We start from the raw sequence: 26,037 nt of genomic DNA on the forward strand, positions 1-26,037 counted from the left end.
CTCTAGTTCATGAGACCTTTTTGTCTCTTTCAGGCTATGTAAATTGGACTTAAGTGCATGCAACTAACACTAATAAAATCAATACGAGGAATGGCAAATATTGACCTAAAAGGCCTTGAGGTGGAGGAGCAAAATCCATCCTATTGTATTACTTTATCCATTGCTCATACAGAAAACCCTGTTTAGTGCAGAGAGAGGCTCTCAAAATGTGCTCTCTGACTGTCACTTGCTTGAAGGGTAGCTATAAGAACTTATGCTAACTACAGCATTGCATACTTTCCCCAGCAAAATACAGCTGATGAAAATAATGAATATCATGTATCACGCAGCCTATTAAAATGGCCCCTGAAGATACTCATGATGATGGTCCTCTCAATTCATATTCTATCACGTCGTCGTCAGTTTCATGTCGATCTCAACGGAATGCACTAATGGATGGAGACCAGATGTATTCTTCTCTCTAACTCTTTGATTGAGCCATCAATATGATGCGCAGTACCAAGGAAACCTCCCTAGAAACAACCCACTTGCTTTGAATTTGTGTACTCATGTAATTCCCACCCCAGAGGCATTTTCTACTCCCTTAGAAATGATCTGTTCAGATCAGCGATCTCACACAGTCACACTCCAACTCCACACAATGGCAAGAATCCAAGATGTTTTAAGAATTATTGACAGATATGTGCACAGTGTGCACTGCTTTGAGTACAGCATCTCTTCAAAAATGCATTCACACAAATCTCAACCACCACCAGGGGTAATGAAATACACAGTGAGAAATACATGGAGCAGGAAGGAGATAGAATTCATCCATTTGTTGTGTCCATTTAAATATTTAAAAAAAGTTACCTGGCCATCTCAGTGGAGGGTCAGGCTGGCAAAGTCCATCTGTCACCACGTGTATGGCATTGGGCATCTGCCAGCACAACTATGGGATCATTAGGCTTAATGAATTAGCATAAAAGAGAGAAAGTGTTACAGTAGCCTACTATCACATCTTACTGCTCATATGGGTTGGTCAGTTGTTCCCTGTCAGTTGGTCACACTGACGCCTAGGCTGGTATATGGTTATCATCATTGTGTAGCTCTAGTCTAGCTCAACAAACTTCCCCTGCTTTAGACTATTGCCATGGCAGCAAGGTCCAATCACTTGTTTTAAAAATGCAAATCGGCTGATGTTGTGGCATGCTATTTAACATATTTGCATGATTCCCATCTTCATCACAGAAAGCCTCAGAACATCCCCCGTGTGACGCGTGGATTCGTTTAGGGCTACCACATTATGCTGCAGTGCAATTCATGCAGATAATTGCCTGTAAAGCCAGCCGTTGGGACACTTCTCTCCGTACCCTCTCCGTGCCGGCGCGGTGTTTTATTTCCACGCTAGGCTCACATACATTCTGAGAGTCTGGTCACGGGCAGAACAGAGAGGGTTGGTTGAACAAATGAGCTACTGAGCAGTTGACAAAGCAAGGGAAAGCGTTTGCCATTCAGACAGGCATTTAACCACCACGGAGTAGACAGCGACCGGACAGCGACCGATCAGGGAGAGCGAAGATGTGAAGATGCATGCCGCATGGTTTGCGGAGGATGTTGATGGATGGGGATAACCTAATATCGTCTCTGTCGAGGGAATACATCACAAGGACATGTTTAAGGTGTCGATGTGGAATATCTGACAATTTTCGCGGTATGTCGACTAGCAGTGCCTGTTGGGTGGCTGTGATCAGATCTGCTTTGAATTTGTAGATGTCTGCCTGAAAGATAAACTGTTGGCTTTCGATTATGATTGATGAAAGGATCAGAGTGAAACCGATATCAAATTACCACCTGTTACCAGAAAATCAGGTAAGCTTCAGTTCACGTCACTCTCCCTTTTTTGATCATCATTAAATGCTGTTTGCGTGCGTTCTTCGGGAGGCTATCTGTGCAGTTTGATGTTTGAAAGACGAGATGCGTAGCTTTAAGCACCATACATTGTATGACACATTAGATAAAAATGTTATCAGTTATCGTTCTCAATAGAAAATTATATAAAGAAGAACATTCTATTGTATTCTCTTGATGTGTCTATCTGTGCTATTGACTCATAACTAACCAGGAGTATGGACGGAAACTAGGTGTATACAAAAATATAAGTATATTGCAGAATTGTTTACTCTCCGCAATGCTACAGAAGTCTGGGGTTATTTGACCAAGCCTCCCTAATCGCAGGGATATATATGCAACCGCTTTTCTTTTTACAAGAACGTTGGAGGAGAACTGTCTATGACTCTACTGAAGAAACATATAAGCTAATGGTAGACAATGCCACGTGAACGAATGTTTAAGGGTTTTTTTTGTCGGCATCGAGCCCAAGTACATCTGCATCGTTTTACTAAATGTCCATAAACCAATATGTGCACAAGCCCAGCCCGCCCTATACCCAATTTAGAGTAGGCTACTACCTAATTGAAGCAGGGCCCTTCTGGTTTCCAGGAAGTCTGTTCACATCTTAGTATAGTTCAGCCACAATGTTTGATCAGCATCATTTGTTGGCCTGATTGGCTTATCTTTTTTGTCTTGACAACGTTTTACAACGTGCTGCTGCCTTCATCTGAGGTTTCTATGTGCACAGTAGGTAGGCTATAGCTTACCATCTATGGGGCTGTGACAAATTCCTTCACTGGCAGACTTCAACACAACTGTCAAAGGTGCTTCCCCTTAATAACATGACATGCGTGGTCTAGAGAGGTGTGAGAGAGACTCAGAGGGATATTCCCATAGACTTTCATTTCTGCCATAGTTCTCTCATGGGTGGGTTTTGGTGGTACAGACATATGAGTGATGGAACACTGAATTACAGCAGCTGTACAGCAGATGTGTCCTCCATCAGCTCCCATGCAGCACTACATCTCACTGGTTCACACACACACACACACACACACACACACACACACACACACGCGCGCATACACACACACACACACACACACACACACACACACACACACACACACCACTCTCTTATCCTCTCGCTCCATGCCTCTCTAGGTCTTAGATTAATTCAAAACCACCACACCGAAATGTTTTTAAATGTTAGAATTCATCAAGCAGGTGTTGCCTGAATGAAGGCCAAAGCGGGACTACATTAGAATATAATGCATGACTTCTGGTAATGTATCAGCATAATTCTAAAGCAGAGATATTTTGAGGCATGTGCATGACTCACATCCCTATGTGTGCGTGTGTGTGTGTCTTTGTACGTGTGTGTGTGTGTGTGTGTGTGTGTGTGCGTGTGTGCGTGCATGTATGTGTGTGTGTGTGTGTGTGTGTGTGTGTGCGTGCGTGTGTATTGTGTGTGTCCGTGACTCTGATGAGGGTCTATTAACTGAGGGAACAGGCTGTGAGTTTGTGCAGCAGAGTACTTTGGTGAAACCATTCAATGCGCTCTTCATCAGAAAGAAAAGAAGAAAAAAAAAGGAAAAGTTGTTTTTTCACCCTTCATGCAAAGTTCATTTTGGACGAATCGTTATCTTAGTTTGAAGGTTTTTGGTCAAGGGTTCTTTCCCATTTCAGTGAATTCCGGTCAATAGTGGCCTTACTGACCATGCCTATTTGTCAAAGGTATTTGACAACAGGTCCACGGTGTTAATTGACATTGTGGCAAGTGTGGCTCAGCAAAGTAGGAGTCAGAAAAGCCTGTTAGAAATCACTTTCCCCAGATACTGACAGGCGCATACGGTAGCCATTGTCTGGTTCTGAAGCTTACATGGTTTCCACACATAGCAGGCCTTTTATTTGCTGGCCATAATTGCCAAGAAAATTGTGTGAGGACAAACAAGATAATTAGTTTCTGATGGAATGAATGCCTATATATATCCTTTATTCAGCAGGCGCTGAAGATTTCTTATGAGTATACCTACACTCTGCAGACTCTTTGCGAGTGTTTGCGTACCAGCATTGTCAATTACACTGCTACTACGGCTTAAACATTTGTAATTGTGATCTTATATGTGGGTGTAGCGCATCAGTCGCAAAGAAATGTGCACGAGCGAAATCTCTCCTAGTCCTATCACTGTCACTGCACTTAAGCGTGTTCTGAAATGTGGCTTTGATACGACACAGCAGTTGAACGTAGATGCTTCTGATGAAATAGCGCTACTCTCTTGCGTCTCCCTTGGTTTCACCGGGGACTCTGTACACTGATTTGCACAGTGGGGTTTGAGACATGCAACCGTGAGTCAGTTAGCACCAGTGGCAAGGCTGTCTGATCTAGTGCAGATCTCATTTCTTTTGGGACAAAAGGACCGTTGACATCATGTCAATGACATTTTTATTTACTCAGATTCCCCGAGCTCCTCCATTACCATGCCCCAATCCCCCTCCACCCCCCCCCCAACCCTTCGCCTGTGTCCTCACGTGACACAAATCACCCCTGCTGCTGGCCAAGTGACAAATGTCGCTATAGCACGAATATCTGGCTTGAGTGAGATCTGTGGATAAGGTCAGGTGACCAGGGCGTCGAGTGGAGAACGAGGTTGGTAGTATACTAGTGCCCACCCCCTGCCCTCCCCCATGCCACCCCCTCTGGCACCCTTGCTCCCCCAACCCCCCAGCTGCAGTGACACCGCTGCTGTTTTGTGCATTGAATAGTAATACATCAGGCCGTCCGCATACACAGAGACCAGGAAGCAGGACAGAGAAATTCACCAAGGCATGTTGCTCTGTTGCACTTACTATTCAAGATAAGGCCAGATGGTGTGTGTGTGTGTGTGTGTGTGTGTGTGTGTGTGTGTGTGTGTGTGTGTGTGTTTGTGTGTGTGTGTGTGTGTGTGTGTGTGTGTGTGTGTGTGTGTGTGTGTGTGTGTGTGTGTGTGTGTGTGTGTGTGTGTGTTTGTGTGTGTGTGTGTACATGTGTGTGTGTGTGTGTGTGTGTGTGTCTGTGTGTGTGTGTGTGTGTGTCTGTGTCTGTGTGTGTGTGTGTGTGTGTGTGTGTGTGTGTGTGTGTGTGTGTGTGTGTGTGTGTGTGTGTGTGTGTGTGTGTGTGTGTGTGTGTGTGTGTGTGTGTGTGTCTGTGTGTCGGTGTGCGGTCTTGTGAACCAACCTCAAGTTTTCCATTTAATTTTTTTGGGGTGGATTGTGGTTTGTAAATCTAAGTGAAGGAATTGCATGAATACGTCTTGTTGCCAGCCATTGCCAGCCATTGCTAACCTGATTCGAGGCATTGATGGAAGTGATGGTCACTCTGCTGATAATTGTAAGCTGAGTCATGTAGTCTTTGAGAAGCAGCCGCTTGAAGAGCGTGTGCACTCCAGAACACCTGTGTTAGTGCTGCTCAGACGCCCAGGGATCGCAGATGCAAAATATCTACAGTATGTACTGTAACTGACTTCGCTGCAGCAATTGTGTTGTTCATGGCCCCCCAGTTAAATAAACGAATAAACTAAACTGAACTAAACTTGCACATCCTCCTAAATCTTCTAGTTTTTTCTGTTATGGTCATGTCTCTCATCTCAATCGGTCTAAACACGATGAAGAATATCTCCATATTGTGTGAATCAGCAAAGATTTATTTTTTTCTCTTCCCCTTCATAACTGCTTACTCTTCCATTTAGCGATAGGTAGCTCCCTTAAAATACGGCTGCTGGCAGTCTAATCAGCTATGACTCGCTGAAGCATGAAATAAGCGAAACTCTCATTTTATCTGTAGGCATCCACTAGTTTTGAACCTAGGGAGCAAACATACTAATGAAAATGTGCACCTATACTCTGTGTCTGCTAAATGAGTGAATAGAATAAATGGGGATTTGGTTTTCTCTTAAATCCGAGCCATTGCTTCAGAGCTTGCATGCACATAACAGCTGTATGTGCTGTATGTGCACTGTATGTGCAGTCAGTGTTTTCAAGTGCATGTTGTGTTGTCTTGACATCTGTGTTGTGCACATTGATTGGGAAAGGAGTGGTACAGTACACACAAGGGCATCGAGTCAATTCCATTGCTCTTCCCTTAGCCTACTGGATAGTTGTCTAACTGAGGATATGTGAGAGTATGTTGAAGAGGACACCTAACTGGTCTTCACATGTAGCCTACAGTAGACAGCAGAGCACACACAGAGCACAGCAGCCTGTCAAATATAGCAATGGCTGTAAATGTTTACCATTAAAGTGTACCACACTGATGGTTTCACACAGGAGTTGTTGCCATATAGAGCACAAAATACATAGTACAACATAACAAAGCATTTAGCCAGTGTCTTTTTTTAATTCAGTGGTTGCTATGGAAGCATAACATCTCCATATGCTGCTGATCTGTATGCCATATCTGTTAGGACGTAGAGTTATTTTCTATAAGAGGAGAGAAGTGGCTGCTATCCTATGGATACGAGATCCTATAGAGCATATACCATAGACCAGCCTGCAGGTTCAGATCGGTGAAAGGCCAGCAATCATAAATGTAAAGTTATATCAGATGGCCTTTCAGATACAAGGCAGACAAGATCATGCAACAGAGCCCTGAAAATGTCTATCTGCCAGCCATTTGCGAATGTGAACCGCAAACAAATATCAGGTTCAGTAGAAAAATAAATAGGGGGAAACCAACATAATGTTTCGATTGAAAGCACATTTACTTTAGTGTAGTGACTGTTCGGCCAGAGAGTTAGCCGCAAATGTATGTGGGTGTCTGGTCAATTTAAGGATTTCACTTTGATAAATCTTATGGGATTAGTCAGATAAGCTGGGAAGGGCTACCCATGCGTTAAGGAATGGATTTAGGATGCTGTCCAGAGTCAAATTAAACTCTGCTGCTATTTGCAAAGTGAAGGTTGATTAATTTAGGATCTTATGTTATCTCCAAGGTATTAGGGCCATATTCATAGAAGCTTACGGTGATAAATGAGACTGCAGTGTGCCGGAATGGAATGTTTCCCGCGCGTCCTGTGTTATCCAGCTGACCTCATGTGCCGTGGGCTCGGCCGGTGAGCTGCTCCCCATTATGGACTGCATTCAATGTGTACAGCGGATCTTAAAGTGTAACATTTTTAAGGACTCGCTACATTACTCAATTCAGTTTACTTTGGACTTATAAGTGAACATTTTTTATCAGTTGGACATTAATAAGAAATTCACACAGACTACTTTGCAGGTCTGCAAGGTTTGCCTTTGGGGTTTTGGACTGTGTAGGATTTGTGATGCTGTGAATATTAAGCTGTGTGGTCTTTGTGTTTCTGAATGAGAGGCGAATCCTGCCAGGGATACATTATTGCCAATGCATGTAGATGCTCTCCCAGCAGAAGTGTCTCGTATACGTACCATCAGAGAATACAAAGCTGTACAAGCTTTAAAATCCCACCCCAGTCTTTCACAAGTTGTGCATTTTGTAAAACTGTATATCCCCTCAGCATGAGGTCTTGTGCAGTAAAAACACAGTGCTGTGGTTTAGTCGATCTTTTTATAGGGCCTCCATGTGCTCTTTTACAGTAAACCACAGTCTTTTTTATTTTAACAGAGTTACAGGAAGTAAGTGAATGCACACCTGAAAAATACAGCTGTAGATAGTACTTTAGATCAATACATTGATCAGAAATAAATGTCCATAACAACACTAAATTAGTTACTGATGAATGCAACTTAGATGTGAATACTTTCATTTTTGTCTTGACTAACCCTGAATGAACTAACCAAATTCAGTTGTTCCACCATAGCATGCTTGACATCCGGCTGTTGTTATCAGAAATATACACGTTATTCTCTGTGTTGTGGTATACTCCATTTGTGCCATGAATCTTGTCGATCTCTATTGGCATGTACCTGGTTGTGTAAGGTTCTGGCAGGCCAAGTCCAATCCATCACCACAGCTCAGGTCAGTCACTGGCCCTGTTAAAATGTCAGTCTCTAATTTTTCTCAGTTTCTTTACGGTGCAGAATTGATCTGGTTTCAAACACAGTTGAGGTTCCATCATCTGACACCCATCACAATTAATTAACCGTAAGGATCATTGTTTAGCCAGTGGCAGCACGGTCTGACTTGTTAAGGTCACAGTGGTTAAATAGGCAAATAGACATCAACAGATGAGATGGTTGCCAGCAATTTAATTGTGTGTGTGTGTGTGTGTGTGTGTGTGTGTGTGTGTGTGTGTGTGTGTGTGTGTGTGTGTGAGAGAGAGAGAGAGAGAAACAGAAAGAGAGAGAGAAACAGAGAAAGAGAGAGAAAGATCAAAGCTGTTCAATCAAAATTATACCTTGGCAAGTTTTTAGGTACAGGTCGTGACAAAATTGAAGTGCCTAAAAAGATGCTAATATGTTGGCACATCTGTCCCTTACTCTCGCTCTCTTTAATTCCTGGTCCATGTTTCTGTTCCTGGTGTTAATCGTGGAGCTGAGAGTCTGGTAAGTGAGGCGTGAGAGAGCTGACAAGAGTCAGCAGATTGTGCGTACTGCCGGAGAGATCACTTGATAGAATTTAGCCATTTATGCACATCCTGAGCAAGCTCTCACCTTTTGCCCCTGATTGCATTAAGTGGGAAATACAGACAAGATACCACCAAGAGCAACCACACTATGAAGAAGAAGCGCTTCTGAAATGAGGGACCTTTTTCACTGTTTGATAGTCACTTGCTGGCAGTCCTAGGAGAGTTGCGGAGAAAAGGCCCCCAGCTTAAATGCAGGGCAATGTGTCAATCATGCCGACTTGAGACTGAGTGCTCCTGTGCTCTCTCCTTCAGCTCATGGGATCCAGGGGATTATTGTGGCAGGTCTGCGGCCCAGCTTTCAACAAAGCTGGTCTGATCTGAGATCAGTAGCGGTCCGGGTCTCATCGCCCGACAGGCTGACGTCCGTCTGCACGCCTGCGTTGGGCTGTCCAGCTGCAGGGAGCCTCGGGACGACCTCCAGCGAGCGTTCATCTCATTCATGGCTTGACCTCCTCACAGTGCACGCTGTGGACAGTTCCATCGAGGTAAGTCTGTGACAAGACCAGGAGAGAAACCGAATCAGAAATCTCTTGTTCAGCTCGCAACCTAACTGTGGTGTCCACTTTCCACATGCATTCAGCTACATGGTAGTTTCATGCCCGTTTTAATCATGCAAAGAGCTCCTATCAGCTAAGGCCAACTTACAGCTGCGTTGTGAATAGAACCAGAGGTTATATTCAACATATGCTACATTGTGCAAAAGATGTCAGTATGATTCTGGCAAAAAACGGTTGCCACTTAGATGTGGAAGAGAAACAAGTGGATTCTGAGCTCGGACTCAGCTGATTCCTCTCCAGTAGTGGTTCTGACATTCCACAATTCCCCGGGATAAAGCACGGCACATCAGCAGTTGTCTTAGTATTCTGTGTGTTGTGTGAGGTTGCGATTCATTTGATCTCCTTGCATTCTCCCCCGTTTGCTGACAAATAACAGTTGGTCTGATTAAGAAAGATTCCCATTCACAGCCAATGTCTCTGCTCTGCTCTGCTCAACCCACACTGAAGCAAAAATAATGGTGCCCAAGTGGTAAGAGCTGCGGCTTCTAAAGCCATTTATTAGCACGCTAAAGCTCTCAGTCTGTGAATGAATTATTTACAATGGAGGTTAATAGTCTGCTGTCTCCTGCTGCCGGTGACTCTTAGACCTTATTCTATCAAAGGAAAGAAGTCAAGGAACTCATTTGAGTATATAGAATTATACAGCTGACGTTGAACATTACCATCAGATGCCTAATGTACATATGAATGCCTTTTATGTTGCAGTATGCGCAGTGAACTCTGTTTTTGTGACACAGTGTTAAACAGTGTCACTATGTGTGCTGCTATCCCTATGAATGAATTATTATGTAAGAATTTTCCAATTCATACTTCTATGTCAAGCTTATGAATGTGTTTGTTTCTTTTTATTGTAGGGCAGTCTCCCTCTAAGTACCATAGCACATGGATTTCAAGACTTCAAATGAAGAGGTATAATGGAAAGATTATTGATGTACCCATGAAATCATTGCTGATTAATGTGCCCATGAAATCTCCCTTTTGCTGGCCTGATCTTGTTTTATTCCTGCCTGGAAGTGTTTGTCTAGTGCTGCAGGAGATGGTGCAGATACTGTAGGCCTACGTGAGAGGCATTTGTCTTGACTCGTGTGTTTGCGAGCTGTAAAATCAAAAGGTCTCTGATAAATCATTAGCATAAGCACAGCGATGCGGATTTAGCTGTTGCATTCATGGCGTATTATGTCAAATTACCCTGATGATTTAGCATGCAGCATCACTGCAATAAAGCAGCCTGACTGTGAACATATGCTGATATCAGGCTTTTCACTGGAGGCGCTAGTCTTACCCAAACTGTGGTGAAGAGTCTGATTGGCTTTAACAGACACTATGTCCTCTTTGACTTTGAGACTTTCCTGCAGTGCAGCGAGCACTGAGTGGACTAAGCTCCCATAGGTAGAATTCCCAGAGTGCATAAGTGCAGAATGCGTTGCCCTCCCGTTCCCAGGGCCACTCAACGTACAGTACAACACACCTCCCTCATTGCCATAAGAGTTCCGCAGAGGTGTATACAACAACATATCCACAATAGTAATTCACTCTTCCAATGTTAGCGTGACTGTACAAGCTAAAGCTAGTCTTGCTACTCACCTGCTGTGATGGCCTGTTACACCGTAAACAGAAGGGGTCCCAGTGCTCTGGCTCTTGTGGCTTGTACACATCAATGCCAGCTGCTGTTCAGAAGCATCACACAAGTTCAAATAAGGAAACGCCTCCACCTCTAATTCTAAAGCAGTTGGCGAATATGCTGAGCAAGGCTTTTGTAAAACCTTGTGAGTGGTAGGAAATGTAAAAAATGGATTGATTGATGAACAGATATATTTTGACTGACATGCTGTACTGTAGCCAAGAGTGTCACTTTCTTTGTTGTTGGATTCTTTGTTTTGGATTTTGTTTGTTTTAGGAAATTAATGATGCACTTTATTTAAACGGATTGCGTTAATTCATTTATTACAGTGACTCTCTTGAATGCTATTAAAAAAGAACATATTTTCTGAAAGACAGTATTCATATTCATTGTAGCATTATGATTCTTTGACTTCATTGAACCAAAGCCACCAAAATGTTTTGCGCTTGGCATCCGCCAAACTTCTTGTCTCCGGTGGTGTGAAAAGCTGCCATGTTGGACTGTGCACTAGAAGCAGCATCTGACTTTTCGAGTTATCCATTAGACATTTAAGCACTTGGAATCTGTGCAAGCTCCTAATGGACCATCTAACAAGCACAGTGACACTATGTGTGTCATCTACGTCCTTGATCATTGCTAAGTAGGTGACAGCTCGGACAATATAAGTACAACAAAAGGAGCAGGAATTTGACACCCAGTACTTGGAGAGATTGGCTTTTGATGTATAGGTAGCACCTTGTTTGCATTATAGATGTTTAGCTTTAGAGGAGCCAATCCTTGCCACAGTCACACTCTTAAGAGGCACCTTTCTGTTTGATTTTGTGCCATGACTCACTCCTGGTGTCCCTCTTTAAACTCTAGACTAGTGTCTCTCTGTACCTGCAGATGCAGACACCATAATGCAAGGCACGACTCCGCTGCCCATTGTATAAAAGCATTCGTACTCGCTGTGGTATGTTCACAAATGGCAAAAAGTCACAGGCAATCGTAAAAGCTCTGTCTATAAATAGGCAACGCAGTCTTCACATTCTTTGGCTTGAGGATGACAAATGCACCCTGTTTGGCAGCGTTCTCAAGCATGCTGTCGTTGGCGTTTGTCATTAATAAGCTTGTCATGAATAGTTGAGCGCCATCCCTTAGGTTTCACTGCGATTTCAAGGACAAGATAGGCATCCCAATTAGCATGGGGGTGGGTCTATGGAACGGTCATTTACATGTGTTCAGCGGGACGTGACAGACATTTCACAGCTGTCCTGAGGCTGTACTGTATGTGTGTGAGTGTGTTGTTGCTGGAAATTAGTTATTTAAACAGTCTATGATGGACTTTGATTGCTATGTAGTTTGATAAGTGGGTTGGATGATCGACTCTCATGTCAGACTCAGATAGATGGAGCGTGTTGATTGATCAAATTGACTGGATTATTCTAAATTGTATTTGATTTCATTTTTAGATATTCCCTGGGGACAACATGTCAGATAAAATAGATCATAATCTCACTCATCATTTTCGAATATATTAACTGGATGCCCAGTTATGATTGAGACAGTGGATTTACTAAATTGTTCCTTTCTCTAAAATGTAGTTTATCCTCAGTTTTGAGTGTTTTTTTTTTAAAAGGTCTGTCTGTTTCCCCCTTTTTAAAATTATTTTTTAATTTTATTCGATTTTCTGTTTTTTCCCTCTTTTTTATACATTTTATGTGATTTTAATACTCTTGATTTAAAGCTATTGAAAGTTTTGGGGCATAGAAGTACATCAACATGACCATGGACAACAACAATGATACTAAAAAGTGAATGATGAATCATACCAGCGTAATAAGTCCAGGTTTTACGAAGCAGAAATTGGGAGTTTAGTTTGTTGTCTAGGCCGTGGCCCTAGATGTTGTCTGACAATTCATTACATTTAATTTCATGGCCCATTAAGTGCTCATTGTAAATGAGAGATGACAAATGTTTGCACTGCTTTTGATTGCTTACAGACGAAGACTGGGATTTATTTGCTTCAAGATGGCAACGAAGAACCTTTCAATGTGCGCCTGCATCTGGCCAAAGACATTCTGACCATTCAGGAGCAAGATGTCATCTGTGTGTCTGGGGAGCCCTTCTACTCCAGTGTGAGTGATCCAGTAATTCAATGTGAAATTAAGACGCCACGCTGACATTGAAAGTGTGAAAGCAAAACATGTTGAGAATTCACAAAGATGGCCCATGACACATCCTGTCTTTTCGTGTTGGTCTGTTTTGTGCTTTTCTTTCCCTGTTTTTTGTAATGTCCACATGGTGAATGTTCTTCACAGGAAAGAACTGTGACCATCCGCCGACAGACAATAGGAGGATTCGGCCTGAGCATCAAGGTATGTTCTCTAAAACAGTGACAAACAACATGGCTGAACAACACAAAATGCAGTTAAAAAACTAACTACACCACTATCCCATGTTCTGCAGGGTGGAGCTGAACACAAAATCCCGGTTGTGATATCCAAAATATCAAAAGAACAAAAGGGTAAGCTTTCATCTGTCTGCCGACATGTCTTGTGGTCTTGTGGGCACCTGCTCCTGAACCTGATGTTGTGGATGCTCTCTGCTTGAACAGCTGAACTCTCTGGACTGCTCTTCATCGGAGATGGGATCCTTCAGGTAAGGGGCTCACGCATCACTGATTCCCTACTCACTCTCTGTTTAATCTCTACGGCGCTGCATTCATCACAAACTGCCACCAGAAGCTCTCTGGAGGCATTAATCAGGTGCGGTCTTGTAGTGCTGCTGTGTTTTCGAAGCACTCGGCACATTTCCCTCCACCGTTGCTCTAACACGGCGGCCTTTATCAGCACGTTGTGTTCTTGTTGTTGTCTTTTTTAGATTAATGGAATTAACGTGAGAAGCTATCGACATGAAGAGGTGGTAAGTTGCAGATTTGTGCCTCTACATTTGCATTTCTGCAAGCTCTGTATAAATCTGAGGATGCGGTGTGTGTGAACAGTTCAGATTGTATTTTTTCGATGTGGAAACGTACCCATTTAGATCTGGGGCCGTCAACTTGTTTCAGGTGCAGGTGCTGAGAAATTGTATTTTTCGATGTGGAAACGTACCAGTTTAGATCTGGGGCTGTCACCTTGTTACAAGTTCAGATGGTAGTTTTTGATGTGGAAATGTGCACTCTTGCAAAAAAGGTGCAATATACTGTAGAGCCAAAAATGATTCTATTGCATGTTTCATATATGGCACCCCTAAATGGTTCTTTAAACCATTTCGAAGAGTTTATCAAAGGAGCTCCTAAAGGTTCTAGCCTGCATGGTTCTATATAGCACCTCAAGAACCCGTTAAGATCTGGGGCCTTGTTTCACCTTGTTTCAGGTGCAGGTGCTGAGGAATGCTGGGGAGGAAGTCACGTTGACCGTCTCGTTCCTCAAGAGGACACCAGCCTTCCTAAAACTCCCCCTATGCGAAGACTGCACCTGTATGGCCTAGATTGCACTCAAGACACCTAACCATTCATCTTGTGTCATCCTCTTCTTTTTTTCATACGTTAAAAATCGACCCTCTTTCCTTCCAAGGTGTTCCAAGTGACCAGAGTAGCGGCACGTCGTCACCACTCTGTGACAGTGGCCTGCACTTGAACTACCATCCCAACAACACGGTACGCTTCCCCCTCAGAGACCACTCACTTTGCTGCTATAACACAGAGGCTTACGCTGTGCTTGCACTGGGCATTTTTCAAGGTAAAGCAAATTGGCGTCATTAGAGAGGCTCCAACTCTCTGCACACAGTGCGTGGGCGTTTGATTTTTTCTTCTTTCCTTTCTCACTTCCACTAGAGTGTGACTGATCTGCACTGCTTATTATGACATTGTCTCCTGCACAGAGGGATGCCGTGCAGATCCAGGGGCCTTTTGCGAGGGCATGTTGCCTGGCTCTGTATTGTCGTAATATTTCACTGAGCTCTAAAACCCTGAAGTTGTGCGTCCCTGGTGTTTCTGCGAGACATGAAGCAAATGAAGCATGGTAATCCATGGTCTCTCTTACACTGCCGCTTAGCTCCCATTGCTCAGGCATAATTGACCAGCAACAATGGAGACGGAGGCCTGTAACAATGTCTGGTTCACAGACCGCACCATTGATTTTGGTGGCCAAGGCCCTCACGTCCCCACACATCCTCCACGGTTTGTCCCTTAATTTCGCCCATGTGTAGCATGTCAAGCGCGTTGAAGTCTAATCCGGGCAAATATGGTGGGCTAATTAGCACGGCGCTAATGTTTGCATTCGCTCCCCAGTGGCCCTGCGTCACGTGCGGTACCCTCACAATGACTAAACGGCTCCTCGCGGTGCGACCCTGCTGTCGTGCATAAAGGCGATTTCCTCCGCTCCGCTCTGTGAATGCTTTATGCTGGTTATGACATGTGTGACATGACGTGAGACGCTCGGCGGCAGCCCCGCTGACTCAAAGCCACGAGAATTACAGGGTAAACATGTCGCTCACGTAGCAGGGGGGCTAGTAAAAAAAAAAAAAAAAACCCGGATATAATAATAATGATAATAAAAAGAGAACATCTGTTGTGTTTGTGTTTGTCCAGGACACGTTGTCGTGCTCGTCGTGGCCCACCTCGCCTGGCCTGCGCTGGGAGAAGAGATGGGTGGACCTGCGGCTCATCCCCCTCCTCCACTCGCGCCTCTCCCACTACCTGCCAGGCTCGGATGTGTGCAGGTGAGCCGCCGTCGCTGCTGGGGCTGACCCTGCCTGTCTGTCAGCAGCCCGCTGCAGGGCACGCACCAGTAGCACGCCGCTGGATGCCTCAGACAGGGAGCGGCAGTATGCAGTGGGTTGGGAGGCGAAGAATAGCACTATCTATTTATCTATTTCATGTTTTCAAACGTGCTCTTGAAAATGTAGTTTTGTGTTTACCACTCTGAATTTACTTCAGCTTAGTGACCTTTACTGCCCTGAATAGTCTTCTCTCTGAATCTAGGAGAGCTTTAAATGCCATACGTTGAAGGAAATTGAGAGTTGTACACAGGAGACCACACTTTTGAGGAATCTACTACCGTTGATTGACTCCTACGTATTCTCCGTCTCCATACACACACAGGGGATGTGAGGGGCGGTGGTGATGGTGTCAGACTGATTCATGACTACAGAATGCATAGTGAGCGGTGGAGAGCGATCTGTTTCCCCTTATCCATAGAGACAGTGGCCTAATTCTGTCGATGTGGCTAAATCAACTGAGTACAGTTAAACATACAACAGCTGAAGGAGACAATCTGGATTTTTTTTTATGTGACAATATTGTGGGGGTTTTATTTTCATCTTGTTTCCACGCAAAAACTCAAGAATCTTTGCAAAAGTGCTGTGTCAAATTAGATGTATTGTATCAATTCAGTCAATAAGGTAAGAATGTAGTTCTTCAGTCTGCAGTCAGTGGGCAATATGATGAGCTAAGATTGAATGAGACAAATGCCAGTATAATACAGCAGGAACATAAAAAAGGTTTATACACTGTAATTATCTTCACCCACACTGGTAATTTATAAATCTTCCTCAAATATTAGAAAATGTTTCAAAGCATTCTCCTCTGTACCAGTGGAGTGCTTTCAAAACCCAAAGTGAGAGCTAATGAATTTGGATATGATCCTGGTGCTACTTTAACTATGTGGAAATATCCCATTATGAAATAAAGCGATCTCTTGACACCGTTTTCCCTCTCTGTTGTTTCTGCAGGCAAAATGCCTTTCAAGTGATTGCCGTGGATGGGGTGTGCAGTGGGGTGATTCAGTGCCCGACTGCTGAGGAGTGCCTCGAATGGCTCCAGGCAGTAGCAACCAATATATCAGCTCTCACAAAGCACAACGTGAGTATCAAAATGCCCTTGTTCTTCCTGCGTTTGAAATGGGGGTGGGGTAGGTGGGGGTGGAAAGACTTTTAGCAAACGATTATCACAAAGGCCTTTTAAAGGAGTGTATTTCATTAATGTAGGCTCTCTTTATACCAGCTTGTTCCTTGGCTTCTGAGAGCCTGGAGTCTTTCAAATAGCCCCCGAGAAGCTTCACGGTGGAGAAAAAAACCCTTTAAAGGACATGTTATGCTTGCTTCAAGGAAAGCTTTAAGCAGTGTCTTTTGAGTGAATAAGTCGGGGGAGCAGTCACTGCCAGGTTCAGTGCCGATCCATCACTTCATTTCAATTAGTGACTTGTCTGTTGCCATGTCATCCTTGTGACAGATCATATCAGGTGGCGGCTAATTACTACTCATCAGGTTATCAAAACAGCTGCTCCGCGGCAAAGCAAGTGTTTGTTTTGGAGTCGACAAGACTAAGTGGACTGAATAAATAATAGTTTGGCAGCCCGGTGAGCGAGGGTACGTTTTTTAAAGTCCCGTTGTCAGTTTCATTTCTGTGGCAATGAATGCTGCTGGCGAAAAAAAAAAAAGGAAAAAAAAGGAAAGAAGAACTAGTGGCCCCCAAAGATCATCCATAATTCAGCCTCATATATTATGGAATGACAATGGCAGGGGTGGCAGGGAAATTACCGTGCACTCAGGAGACTGGATTTCTCTGCTCCGACGCTCTGCTCCAACATCTCCTGATTTTTCCCTTCCGTGGCAAAGGGGAGTGTCCTAAATCACCCTGTTGAGTTAAAGTTGGGGAGCACGACTCTGGAGAAATGGCCGTTGGTATTCAGAGCTCCACACAGCCCTCTTGTCTGTGTTTCTGATGCAGTGTGTGGATCAGATGGAATTGTTTATGGCTCAGTTACAGTAGCTCAAAGAATTTGACTACAAAGGTGTATTGAAAAAGGAATGCGAAAAACAGAAGTCTTGTATGCATTTACTGCATGTTTCATGGTTAAAATGGCATGCATTACTTTGCTGTGTGTGCTCTGCTGGATGTGTGCTGCAAGCCTTCTCTTGGACACTACAGAAATTTCGCATAGACCCTAACATTGCGCTAAATTGAGCGGACATCTTTACCGGTGGCTGCCACCAAGCGCTTTGTGCGTCTGTTGCTTGTTGACTAGCTGGGCTTCTTAGCGCTCACAAAGAAAATCTGATATTCTAGGACATCATGAGAAACATTCCGTGACCTTACTCTCCCAGTGGCTAAAATCTTTCAAGCATGGTGACCACAGAGGCGCTCCGAGAGCTCGTGAGGGTAAACAAGACGAGGCTTCTCCTCGGTGTCATTCCTCCTGCCAGACCGGCAGGGCCATGAGGCACAAAGCTCCCGGCAAAGAAAGAAAGAATGAAAGAAAGATAGAAAGAAAGAAAGAAAGAAAGAAAGAAAGAAAGAAGGAAAGTAAAAAAAAGGAAAGAAAAGAGAGAGAGAAGAAAAACCTTGGTCTTGTTGCACTCGTGTCTCTTTGGCTTGCTAGCGAGCGGAGCGTCTCAGCTAATGAGTGGGCAGCTCTTAGTCACTGATGCTGCGGAGATGCTAATGCTAGTGATGAGGTAGCCTGAGGGCACCAAGGGCTGGAGCCGCAGCCAGAGCCTCAGAGACGGCCACGTCCGCATCTACGCTCAGAGCCCAGAGACGGAGATGAAGGCGGCACGCGCGCGTGACAGACTGGACTGGACTTGACTAGACTGGACTGGACTGTGCTGGACTCCTCTGAGGATGTCGTGTGTGATCTGATGGGCTTCTATTTAATTGGGGCGAGGTCCTCTAAAGGTCGTGCGCGGCGTAGAGAGCGCGGTGGGTTTGGGGGTGGGGGGGGTTTTCATTTTTCCAGATGATTCTGTCTCGGCACCTCAGAGCTGTGCCCCACGGCGGCCCAACCGCTCCCCCCCCCCCGTGGCAATGTCTGCTTCTGAGCTCACCGGGCGCCCCGTCCACCAGCTGAGACGTGCTCGGAGATCAGACGCTGACTGATGGTCAAGAAAAGAAAGACCTTGCCCGAGAGGAAGAAAAGGCATTCTGGGATTGTTTTTTTTTTTTTTGCCATTGCTGAGAGGTCCCGTTCACCACTCCCAAGCCAAATCTCTGGCAGTAGAGTTGGCGCAGAGAAGTGTTCTCTCACAACTCTTTCTTGTCTGCATCATGAATACGTGATGAGCTCGCCCCCCACCCCCCCACCCCCCGCCCCGCCACGTGTTTTCTACTTTCGTTTTTTATCATGATGTACACAAATCCTACTGAGTTAATGTTCTTTAGTCATAAACACCTGCGCATAAGATGATAAGAGCGCAGCAGATTGGCAAGTCTCAGACATTCAGACAAGGCTGTAGTGAAAACTCTCTGTAACCTGATTTACCTCAAGATTTGCCTCTTAGCAAATGAATGGAATGAAGCGATGTTCCGTCTGTAGCAAACAGAAGAGGTCATCTCAAGGACAGGAATTTAATTCAGCAGATCTCTGACCAGGTCCACTCACGTACAGTACAGTAGCAGATTCCTAGCCCTGGTCGTAATGGGAGTGTGGGGGAGGCCGGCGTCTGAGGAGAATGTTGCTATGTTGTGGTGTTGCCAGCGGTGACCGCAGCTGTGATAATAACCGTGATTATGATCATTATGTTGCAGGTGAAGAAGATTAACCGAAACTTTCCTGTTAATCAGCAAGTAAGAAAGCATCTTTCAAAATACATAAACCATGCTTGTAAACGTATTCATTTGTTGCACCTGTGGATCGGTTTTGTGTTACAAAATTGTTTTGTGTTCTTTTTTATTAGTAACACAAACACACACACACACACACACACACACACACACACACACACACACACACACGCACACACACACAGTTATGCTTGTGCCCGGAGGGTAATGATGTTTAAAATTTTACTGCAGCATATTCACTGAATAGTTTACAAAGGACTTTATGAATAATTCTGTGGATAGTCAGCCTAAACTTCTGTCATGTCAGAACAGATGAAAATGCTACCCTCGGGGCCACAGAGAAAATGCTAATTTGCATCTGATACAAATTAACATCTCATAGATTATTAAAGAATTATTACCCAGTCAGGTAGTTTTTTTTTGACGTCTTCAGAAATGAAAGATCTTGTGAAAAGACCTTTTGTGGCAGCGTTCCATAAAATGCCTGTTCAGAACGAAGCAGTTTGCTGGAAATTCCGACGGCAGTGAGGGCATGTGTGGCTACTATACTATAGGCATTCCATCAGGAGACGCTCCTCTTAACAACCACCCGTCATGAGGAGTGACAGCTCATCCTGGAGCCATCACATGCAAGGTTCTCCAGCCCCACACTCCTCTAGCTCTTCTCTCTCTCTCTCTCTCTGTCTCTCTCTCTCTCTCCCTCTCTCTCTCTCTCTCTCTCTCTCTCTCCCTCTCTCTGTCTCTCTCTCTCTCTCTGTCTCTCTGTCTCTCTCTCTCTGTGTCTTGCGGTGGCTGACACAAGAGGTAAGATGTGGGCAGCTTCAGCGCGTGGTGAGATTCTCTGCTGTGTGTGTTTGCCCCCTGCCAGATCATCTATATGGGATGGCTGGAGGAGAAGGAACAGGACATGGTGCAGGACCGAATGTACACACCAAAGTTCCTCGCCTTGAGAGGCTCCTCACTCTTCAAATTCTCAGCGCCGCCTGTAAGTCCCCTTTTGCTCAAAGCTGCATCTGTCCGACTCCTGTGCTATACAGTGTGTGCTGTGTGCTTCCACTGCTGGAAGCCTTCATGGTTTATGTACACATTTATTTTATATATGTACGTGTTCTTTCTGGATAATGATTTCCGTCTCTAGAGGTCTCTAGAATTAGAGGCTCTGCAGTTCTCATACGTTATACTTTTCAATATACCAGCCCTCTTAATGGATCTCAACTGAGGTCACTGAATGAATGGGAGAAACGTAGGACAGTGAAGCAGTATTTATATGTCCAGTGTGCCCATTTTCTTCACGGCTATTGATTGTTCACACACACACACACACACACACACACACACACACACACACACACAGACACACACAATCGTCTGGGCTCTGTGAGGGCTTTTTGTGAAAGTCATTAATCTACTCAGCCATTCAGGCTAAGAGAGCGTAACCTGATTATCACCTGTCTGATGCAAAGAGGTCCATTTAATTTACCATTATCGGCCGCAATCAGTAATTAACTTTTCTGGCCCCTGGGATTCATTTTTGTGAAATGAACAATGTTGACGCCTGATGTCTTTATTAATGTTGGGAGTCTGTTGTAATAGAGGGTACGCACCTCACCGCGAGAATGCCCTCTTCTCCTCTTTGATATTATGATACCACTCCACTTCAGTCGGTTTACCCAGACGGTTAACGCAGTTTCTGACTGTGTTTGTGTTTTTGTTTTCCCTCGGTGTGTTTTGGGTTTGAAAAAACTGAATTAGCAATCAAACGCACGCCTCTCAGTGAGTTTAATTAGTGGCGCCATCCCGGTGTTTTTACTGTAGTCCACATCAAAAGACCACACATTTGCTTATGTAATAGAGCCTGTGCTTCTGGTCGAGTCGAAGGCAATTTGCAGCTGCGTTCACTTTAGAGCGCAAATGGTGGGTGCAGCTCAAGGAGGTGGGTGTGGAAGGAAGCTCATTTACACTTCAGTCGTTCTCCGCGACTCAACTGCAGACGCGACGCATCAGCAACATTTTAAGCTTTTTCTCTCCAAATTATTAAACAAATATATGGTATTCTCAAAATGCCACAAGGAATTATATGCATATCCCCATGTACAGTATACACACACACACACACACACACACACACACACATGATGTGTGTGTGTTGTGATGTGCTCTGAAATCCTTGATTTTTGCTCCGTTTCAACCCTCTCTGGTGAAATTTCTGATTCCATCCTGGCAACATTCATTCTGGATGCCATCCTCTCAAAATCTTGGATGTTCATAAGTTGGTAAAATTGGATCATGTGAAGGATTTTCCCAGATCACCATCACAAGACACATACATACCCTACATACATGCATGCATAAATGTGGTAAGGAACGCTCTTAGAAAATTAGGTCATGAAATTGACACTCCACCAGAAACATATTTATCTAGCTTTCCTGAAACTTTATTTAAAGGGTCACTCACAAACTCTTCCCAAGTCTTCACAACAATTGTAAACACTTCATAACACAAACACACACACACACACACGCATGCACACACATCTACTACATACATACAGAGATGTGGTTAAGTATATTCTAAATAGAAAAATAAGTTATGAAATTAACACTCCACCACGCAAACGTTTGTATAGCTCTTCTGAAACAGCTAATCGAAAGGCCATTCCCAAACCCTCAAGTCTTCAGAACACTTGTAAACATCCAGCCCTGGGTTTTGCACTGTTTCCTGACACAGCAAATACAATCCAAGTAACTGCCCGTCTGTGACAGAGATCATTTGTTTCACACGGTCCACACAATCTGCCGTATGAACAGCCCTGTGTGCATATGCTGAGGTGGCAGTTGCTGTCTGAATGTGTGTGCCCTCACACACTCTTGCAAAGTTATTATCTCAAAGTATGAAAGAAAAGAATAGTGAATATTTTTGTCGTGAGTAATGGAAGTGGAATAACGTGGCTGTGCTCCAGGTGACAACGTGGGACTGGACCAGGGCGGAGAAGAGTTTCACCATCTACGAGATCATGTTCAAGATTCTGAAGGTAAGATGAATGGCTGAGTCGTGTTCCATAAATTCTAAACTCGGTGGCCACTGTACTGTTCCCCTTGAATGTCAACCTTTTATACCACACAAAGGCAATTCCACAGTGCTTGAGAAAAGCTGAGAGAATTTCACCACTGCAGTTCCATATGTGGGGTTAATTGAAAATGCATTTAACGGGCCTGAAATGATTGTTTAAAGCCTTTCATCACTGAAACTATCATCTATTATTTTTGCATTCTAAAATAGGATTTATTTTATTGTATATTATTAGAATCAATATCAGTCAGACCGGGGGCTGGGTGCAGCCTGGGTGTCCTGTACTTGAATTTTCCCTTGGGGATCAATAAATTATTTATCTATCTATCTAATTATCTATCTATCTATCTATCTGAGGGGTGGGGTGGGGTCTGGGACGGGGATCTTGTCTGTGGTGTTAGAGATGAGAAGAGAGGAGGGTATTTACTAACAGTGTTAGAGATGAGAAGAGAGGAGGGTATTTACTAACAGTGCTCACCTGCGTCCTCAGGACGGAGACCTCGTGGACCAGCGGCGGCACTGCTTCTGCCTGCAGGTGGACACGGGCGAGGACACCTTCTTCAGCGTGGAGCTGGAGTGCGAGCTGCTCGTCTGGGAGAAGGCCTTCCAGATGACCACCTACCTGGAGGTGGAGAGGATACAGGTAGATGGAGGAGGGGGGAGGGGGAGGGGGAGGGGGAGGTGAATCTGTAGGTGCTGCTGGTGGTGGTGATGGTACTGTAGTTGTGATGTCATTGTTTAAGGGCTATATGCAGTATGTAGTACAAAGCAGTACATACTGCATAGTGCATACTGTTATGCAGCATGCAGTACGTATGTAGTATGAAGACAGGCAGAGAGAGGGAGAGAAACTGAGAGGGTGAGAGGGAAGGTGAGAGGAGTAGGGACAGAGGAGAGGAGTATACGATTGAGGAAGTGAAGAGAGAGTGGGGCAAGTGAACAGGAAATGGAGTGTGTAGGAGAGACAGATAATTGTCCGTGTACCTTGTATCTGTATTGTAATTGGTGGTAAGACTGAGTTTTTTTTTATTTCCCTTTTTTGTTATAGCGTTTCCTTTTGTTATTGTTATCTGTAAGCTCCAGTTTCAGCTCCCTTAGGTACCCATCAGATAGCATAGCAGCAAGGCTGTCACTGGTGGTGTCTGCCCTCGCAATGATAACACGGATGGGTTCAAGCACCCACTGGACTGGGGAAACAGGGCTCTCTATGCTTGCCAAAGTTGAATCTCCCCGAGCATAAATTATGCTTCAATGCCTCACAAACAACCCCCCACCCCCCCTTCATTGCACCCGTAAAGAGAAAGCAACAATACGTGTCTAATTAATATCCTTCCTCTGATGAATATGTTGTTGTTAATAAACTAATTAGCTCATTAAGGAAGTAGGGGGAAGTGGTTTGGAGGCATATTGGTTTCTGGTGATTGTACCTTGTGTCTTACTTATCTTGCAAGCCAAATGTGTTTTTCAGTGTAAAACGTACGCTTGTATAATGGAGAGTCATCTTATGGGACTGACAATAGACTTCACTATGGGATTCGTCTGCTTTGATGCTGCTTCAAAGGTAAGCTCAGACGAACATGGAATTCTTCATTTGGAGGTATGCTTTTTTTTCTGTCTTCAGCTCAGACAATTAAAACATAAAAGGTAGCGAATATAAAAGCAGACACATTACTGGATACATTGTGATGTGTTGTATAGGTTCAGCAGAACATGTTGACATGCTGCACAGCCCTGGTGTATCCAAAGAAAACAATGGCTGGGAGGGGGGGCTTGCACATCTTCTTTTCATGTTTGGAAATCTTTTTCCAGAGATAATGAATAATGCTATGGAAATGTCAGTGAGAGAGAATGATTAATACCAGTGGCCATGTTGACAGTAGTGCACATTTCAGTTTTACTGCGCCCTATTTCTGTTATGATGGGCTTTTTTTGTAATTGTCTCTGATTTTGAATTCTGTCCTAATGCAGTTGATAATGAAGATTGCTTATGCATCCGGTGGTATTAATCATTCCAAACTCTATTGTGTTCACTGGTAATATTGGTTGCCCTCATAACAGAATTCTCATTGAGGGGCTACGATGCATTGCAATCTATTTTGCCTCCACAATTGAGTCCCTGCACATACATTATTCTGTGGCTTTCAGGCAGTGCTCTGGCGATACAAGTTCTCCCAGCTGAAAGGGTCCTCTGACGACGGGAAGAGCAAAATCAAATTTCTGTTCCAAAATCAGGACACCAAACTCATCGAAGCGAAGGTAATGCATTTCTTTGTTTCAAATAAATTCTTTGCACACCTCATTTTAGCTCTTCATGACGATTCCTCCCACTCATAAAAAAAGAGAAAAAAACCCAGACTTTTTTCATTTTGCACTTAATTCTCCTATCCAGTACATTCCGACAAGAGTCTACTGTAATGTTGGTGTGGTGCTAAGGATAGAGGCAAAACATCTCAGCCAGCCAAAATAGCCCATAACAATACTGTCCTCCACTAAGGCACTTGAATCACCGGCTGGCGGATTACCCTCACATAGGGGAGAGCATTGGCTTTGTGCTCATCTCATAGCCGAGGCGTAATCCTCCCAGTTCCAATAATGGTCTCCTAGCCTCCTCAACTTGGTGGGAGGCTCAGAATTGCCTCCATTTGTGCTCATCCTCGGAGCTGACTCAGTTTGTTTTTTCTTCTCCCCGAGACCGAGCCACTTAGACATGGCTGGCAGTGAAAGATCAGGATAAATAGTGACCTCCATGCCAGATCGGAGATAATATTTTAGCCATTATTTTGTCTTACCTTGGCAAGTTTGAGTCGGTCCGCTGGCATTTCTCTGCTGTCAATAATTCACAATACACCTTCAAAATAATGGATGAGCCGGAGGCCCCGCTGAGACTGCGTGCTCACCCCTCCCTTTGTCTTCCCCAGGAGCTGGAGTTCTCCAACCTCTTTGCCGTGCTGCACTGCATCCACGCGTTCTTCGCCGCCAAGGTGGCCTGCCTGGACCCCGTGTTCGTGGGGAGTCAGAACGCCGCCGCTGCCGGCAACACCATCACCTCGGTGTGCTCGACCATGCCGGCGTCCAAAATCAAGTACACCACCTGACAAAACAGGGCGTCTCTCAGTTTCAGTAGACTTGGTTAGGTGGCATAACCACATCAATCGAATGTGGACATTTGATGATCTAACCAGTAAAGTGGACAGAACTCCAGGGTTAGTTTTAATCAACAGGAGAATGAGAACATGTCACAAAAACAAGCTCCATGAGCCTATGTCCTCATTCTAGTGCTGGATCAGAGAAATGAGAACCTCAAAAAGAATGGAGCTAAACAGGGCACTATATACAAATGCTTGCAAAAGTTTAAATATGAATCCACAACATGTTTCTGCAGCGGTTTCTCTTCAATCTTTCACAGCTCTGGTTGAGTTCCTGCCCATTTATCAAAACATGAAATAAATTGCCAGGGGCCCTTTAATACTCTGATTGATAATCAAGGTCACCAGGTCAAAGTAGAACATCACATTACAAAAATGGTCATGTTTTGTGGCACGTGCTATCGTTTTTTTTTCTTGTCAACTGGTAATTACCAGCCATTTGTGGCATATCCACCCTTTAAATTGCCTTTGTGCTTGTTTCTGTTCACCGAAGACCCTTACTCTTTTCATAGTAGTTACTGACATAAGCAAATTAACCTGTAAACTTGCTTTGTGAAACCCCCCTTGGCTCAAGGAGAGGCAACGTATGAAGTTTGAGTATATTTGATGAAGGGAGAAAATCAATGTGGCAAATTGATGTGATCA

At 44.2% G+C, this 26,037-nt stretch overlaps 1 protein-coding gene across 1 annotated transcript; it reads left to right on the plus strand.

The window, feature by feature from the left end:
• Positions 1-1,795: 1,795 nt before the first annotated feature.
• On the plus strand, positions 1,796-25,341 carry sntg1 (syntrophin, gamma 1). Its single transcript, XM_062551977.1, has 19 exons — positions 1,796-1,848; positions 8,706-8,938; positions 9,865-9,919; positions 12,614-12,748; positions 12,932-12,988; positions 13,080-13,137; positions 13,228-13,271; positions 13,494-13,535; positions 13,989-14,091; positions 14,189-14,271; positions 15,205-15,335; positions 16,347-16,476; positions 19,141-19,179; positions 20,045-20,161; positions 22,137-22,208; positions 22,737-22,889; positions 23,715-23,807; positions 24,392-24,502; positions 25,165-25,341. The coding sequence occupies exons 3-19, from the start codon at positions 9,893-9,895 to the stop codon at positions 25,339-25,341; spliced, it is 1,572 nt and encodes a 523-aa protein (XP_062407961.1). The 5' UTR covers positions 1,796-1,848; positions 8,706-8,938; positions 9,865-9,892.
• The last annotated feature ends 696 nt before the right edge of the window (positions 25,342-26,037 follow it).

Source organism: Sardina pilchardus, chromosome 2, assembly GCF_963854185.1.
Source record: "Sardina pilchardus chromosome 2, fSarPil1.1, whole genome shotgun sequence".
NCBI lineage: Eukaryota > Metazoa > Chordata > Actinopteri > Clupeiformes > Clupeidae > Sardina > Sardina pilchardus.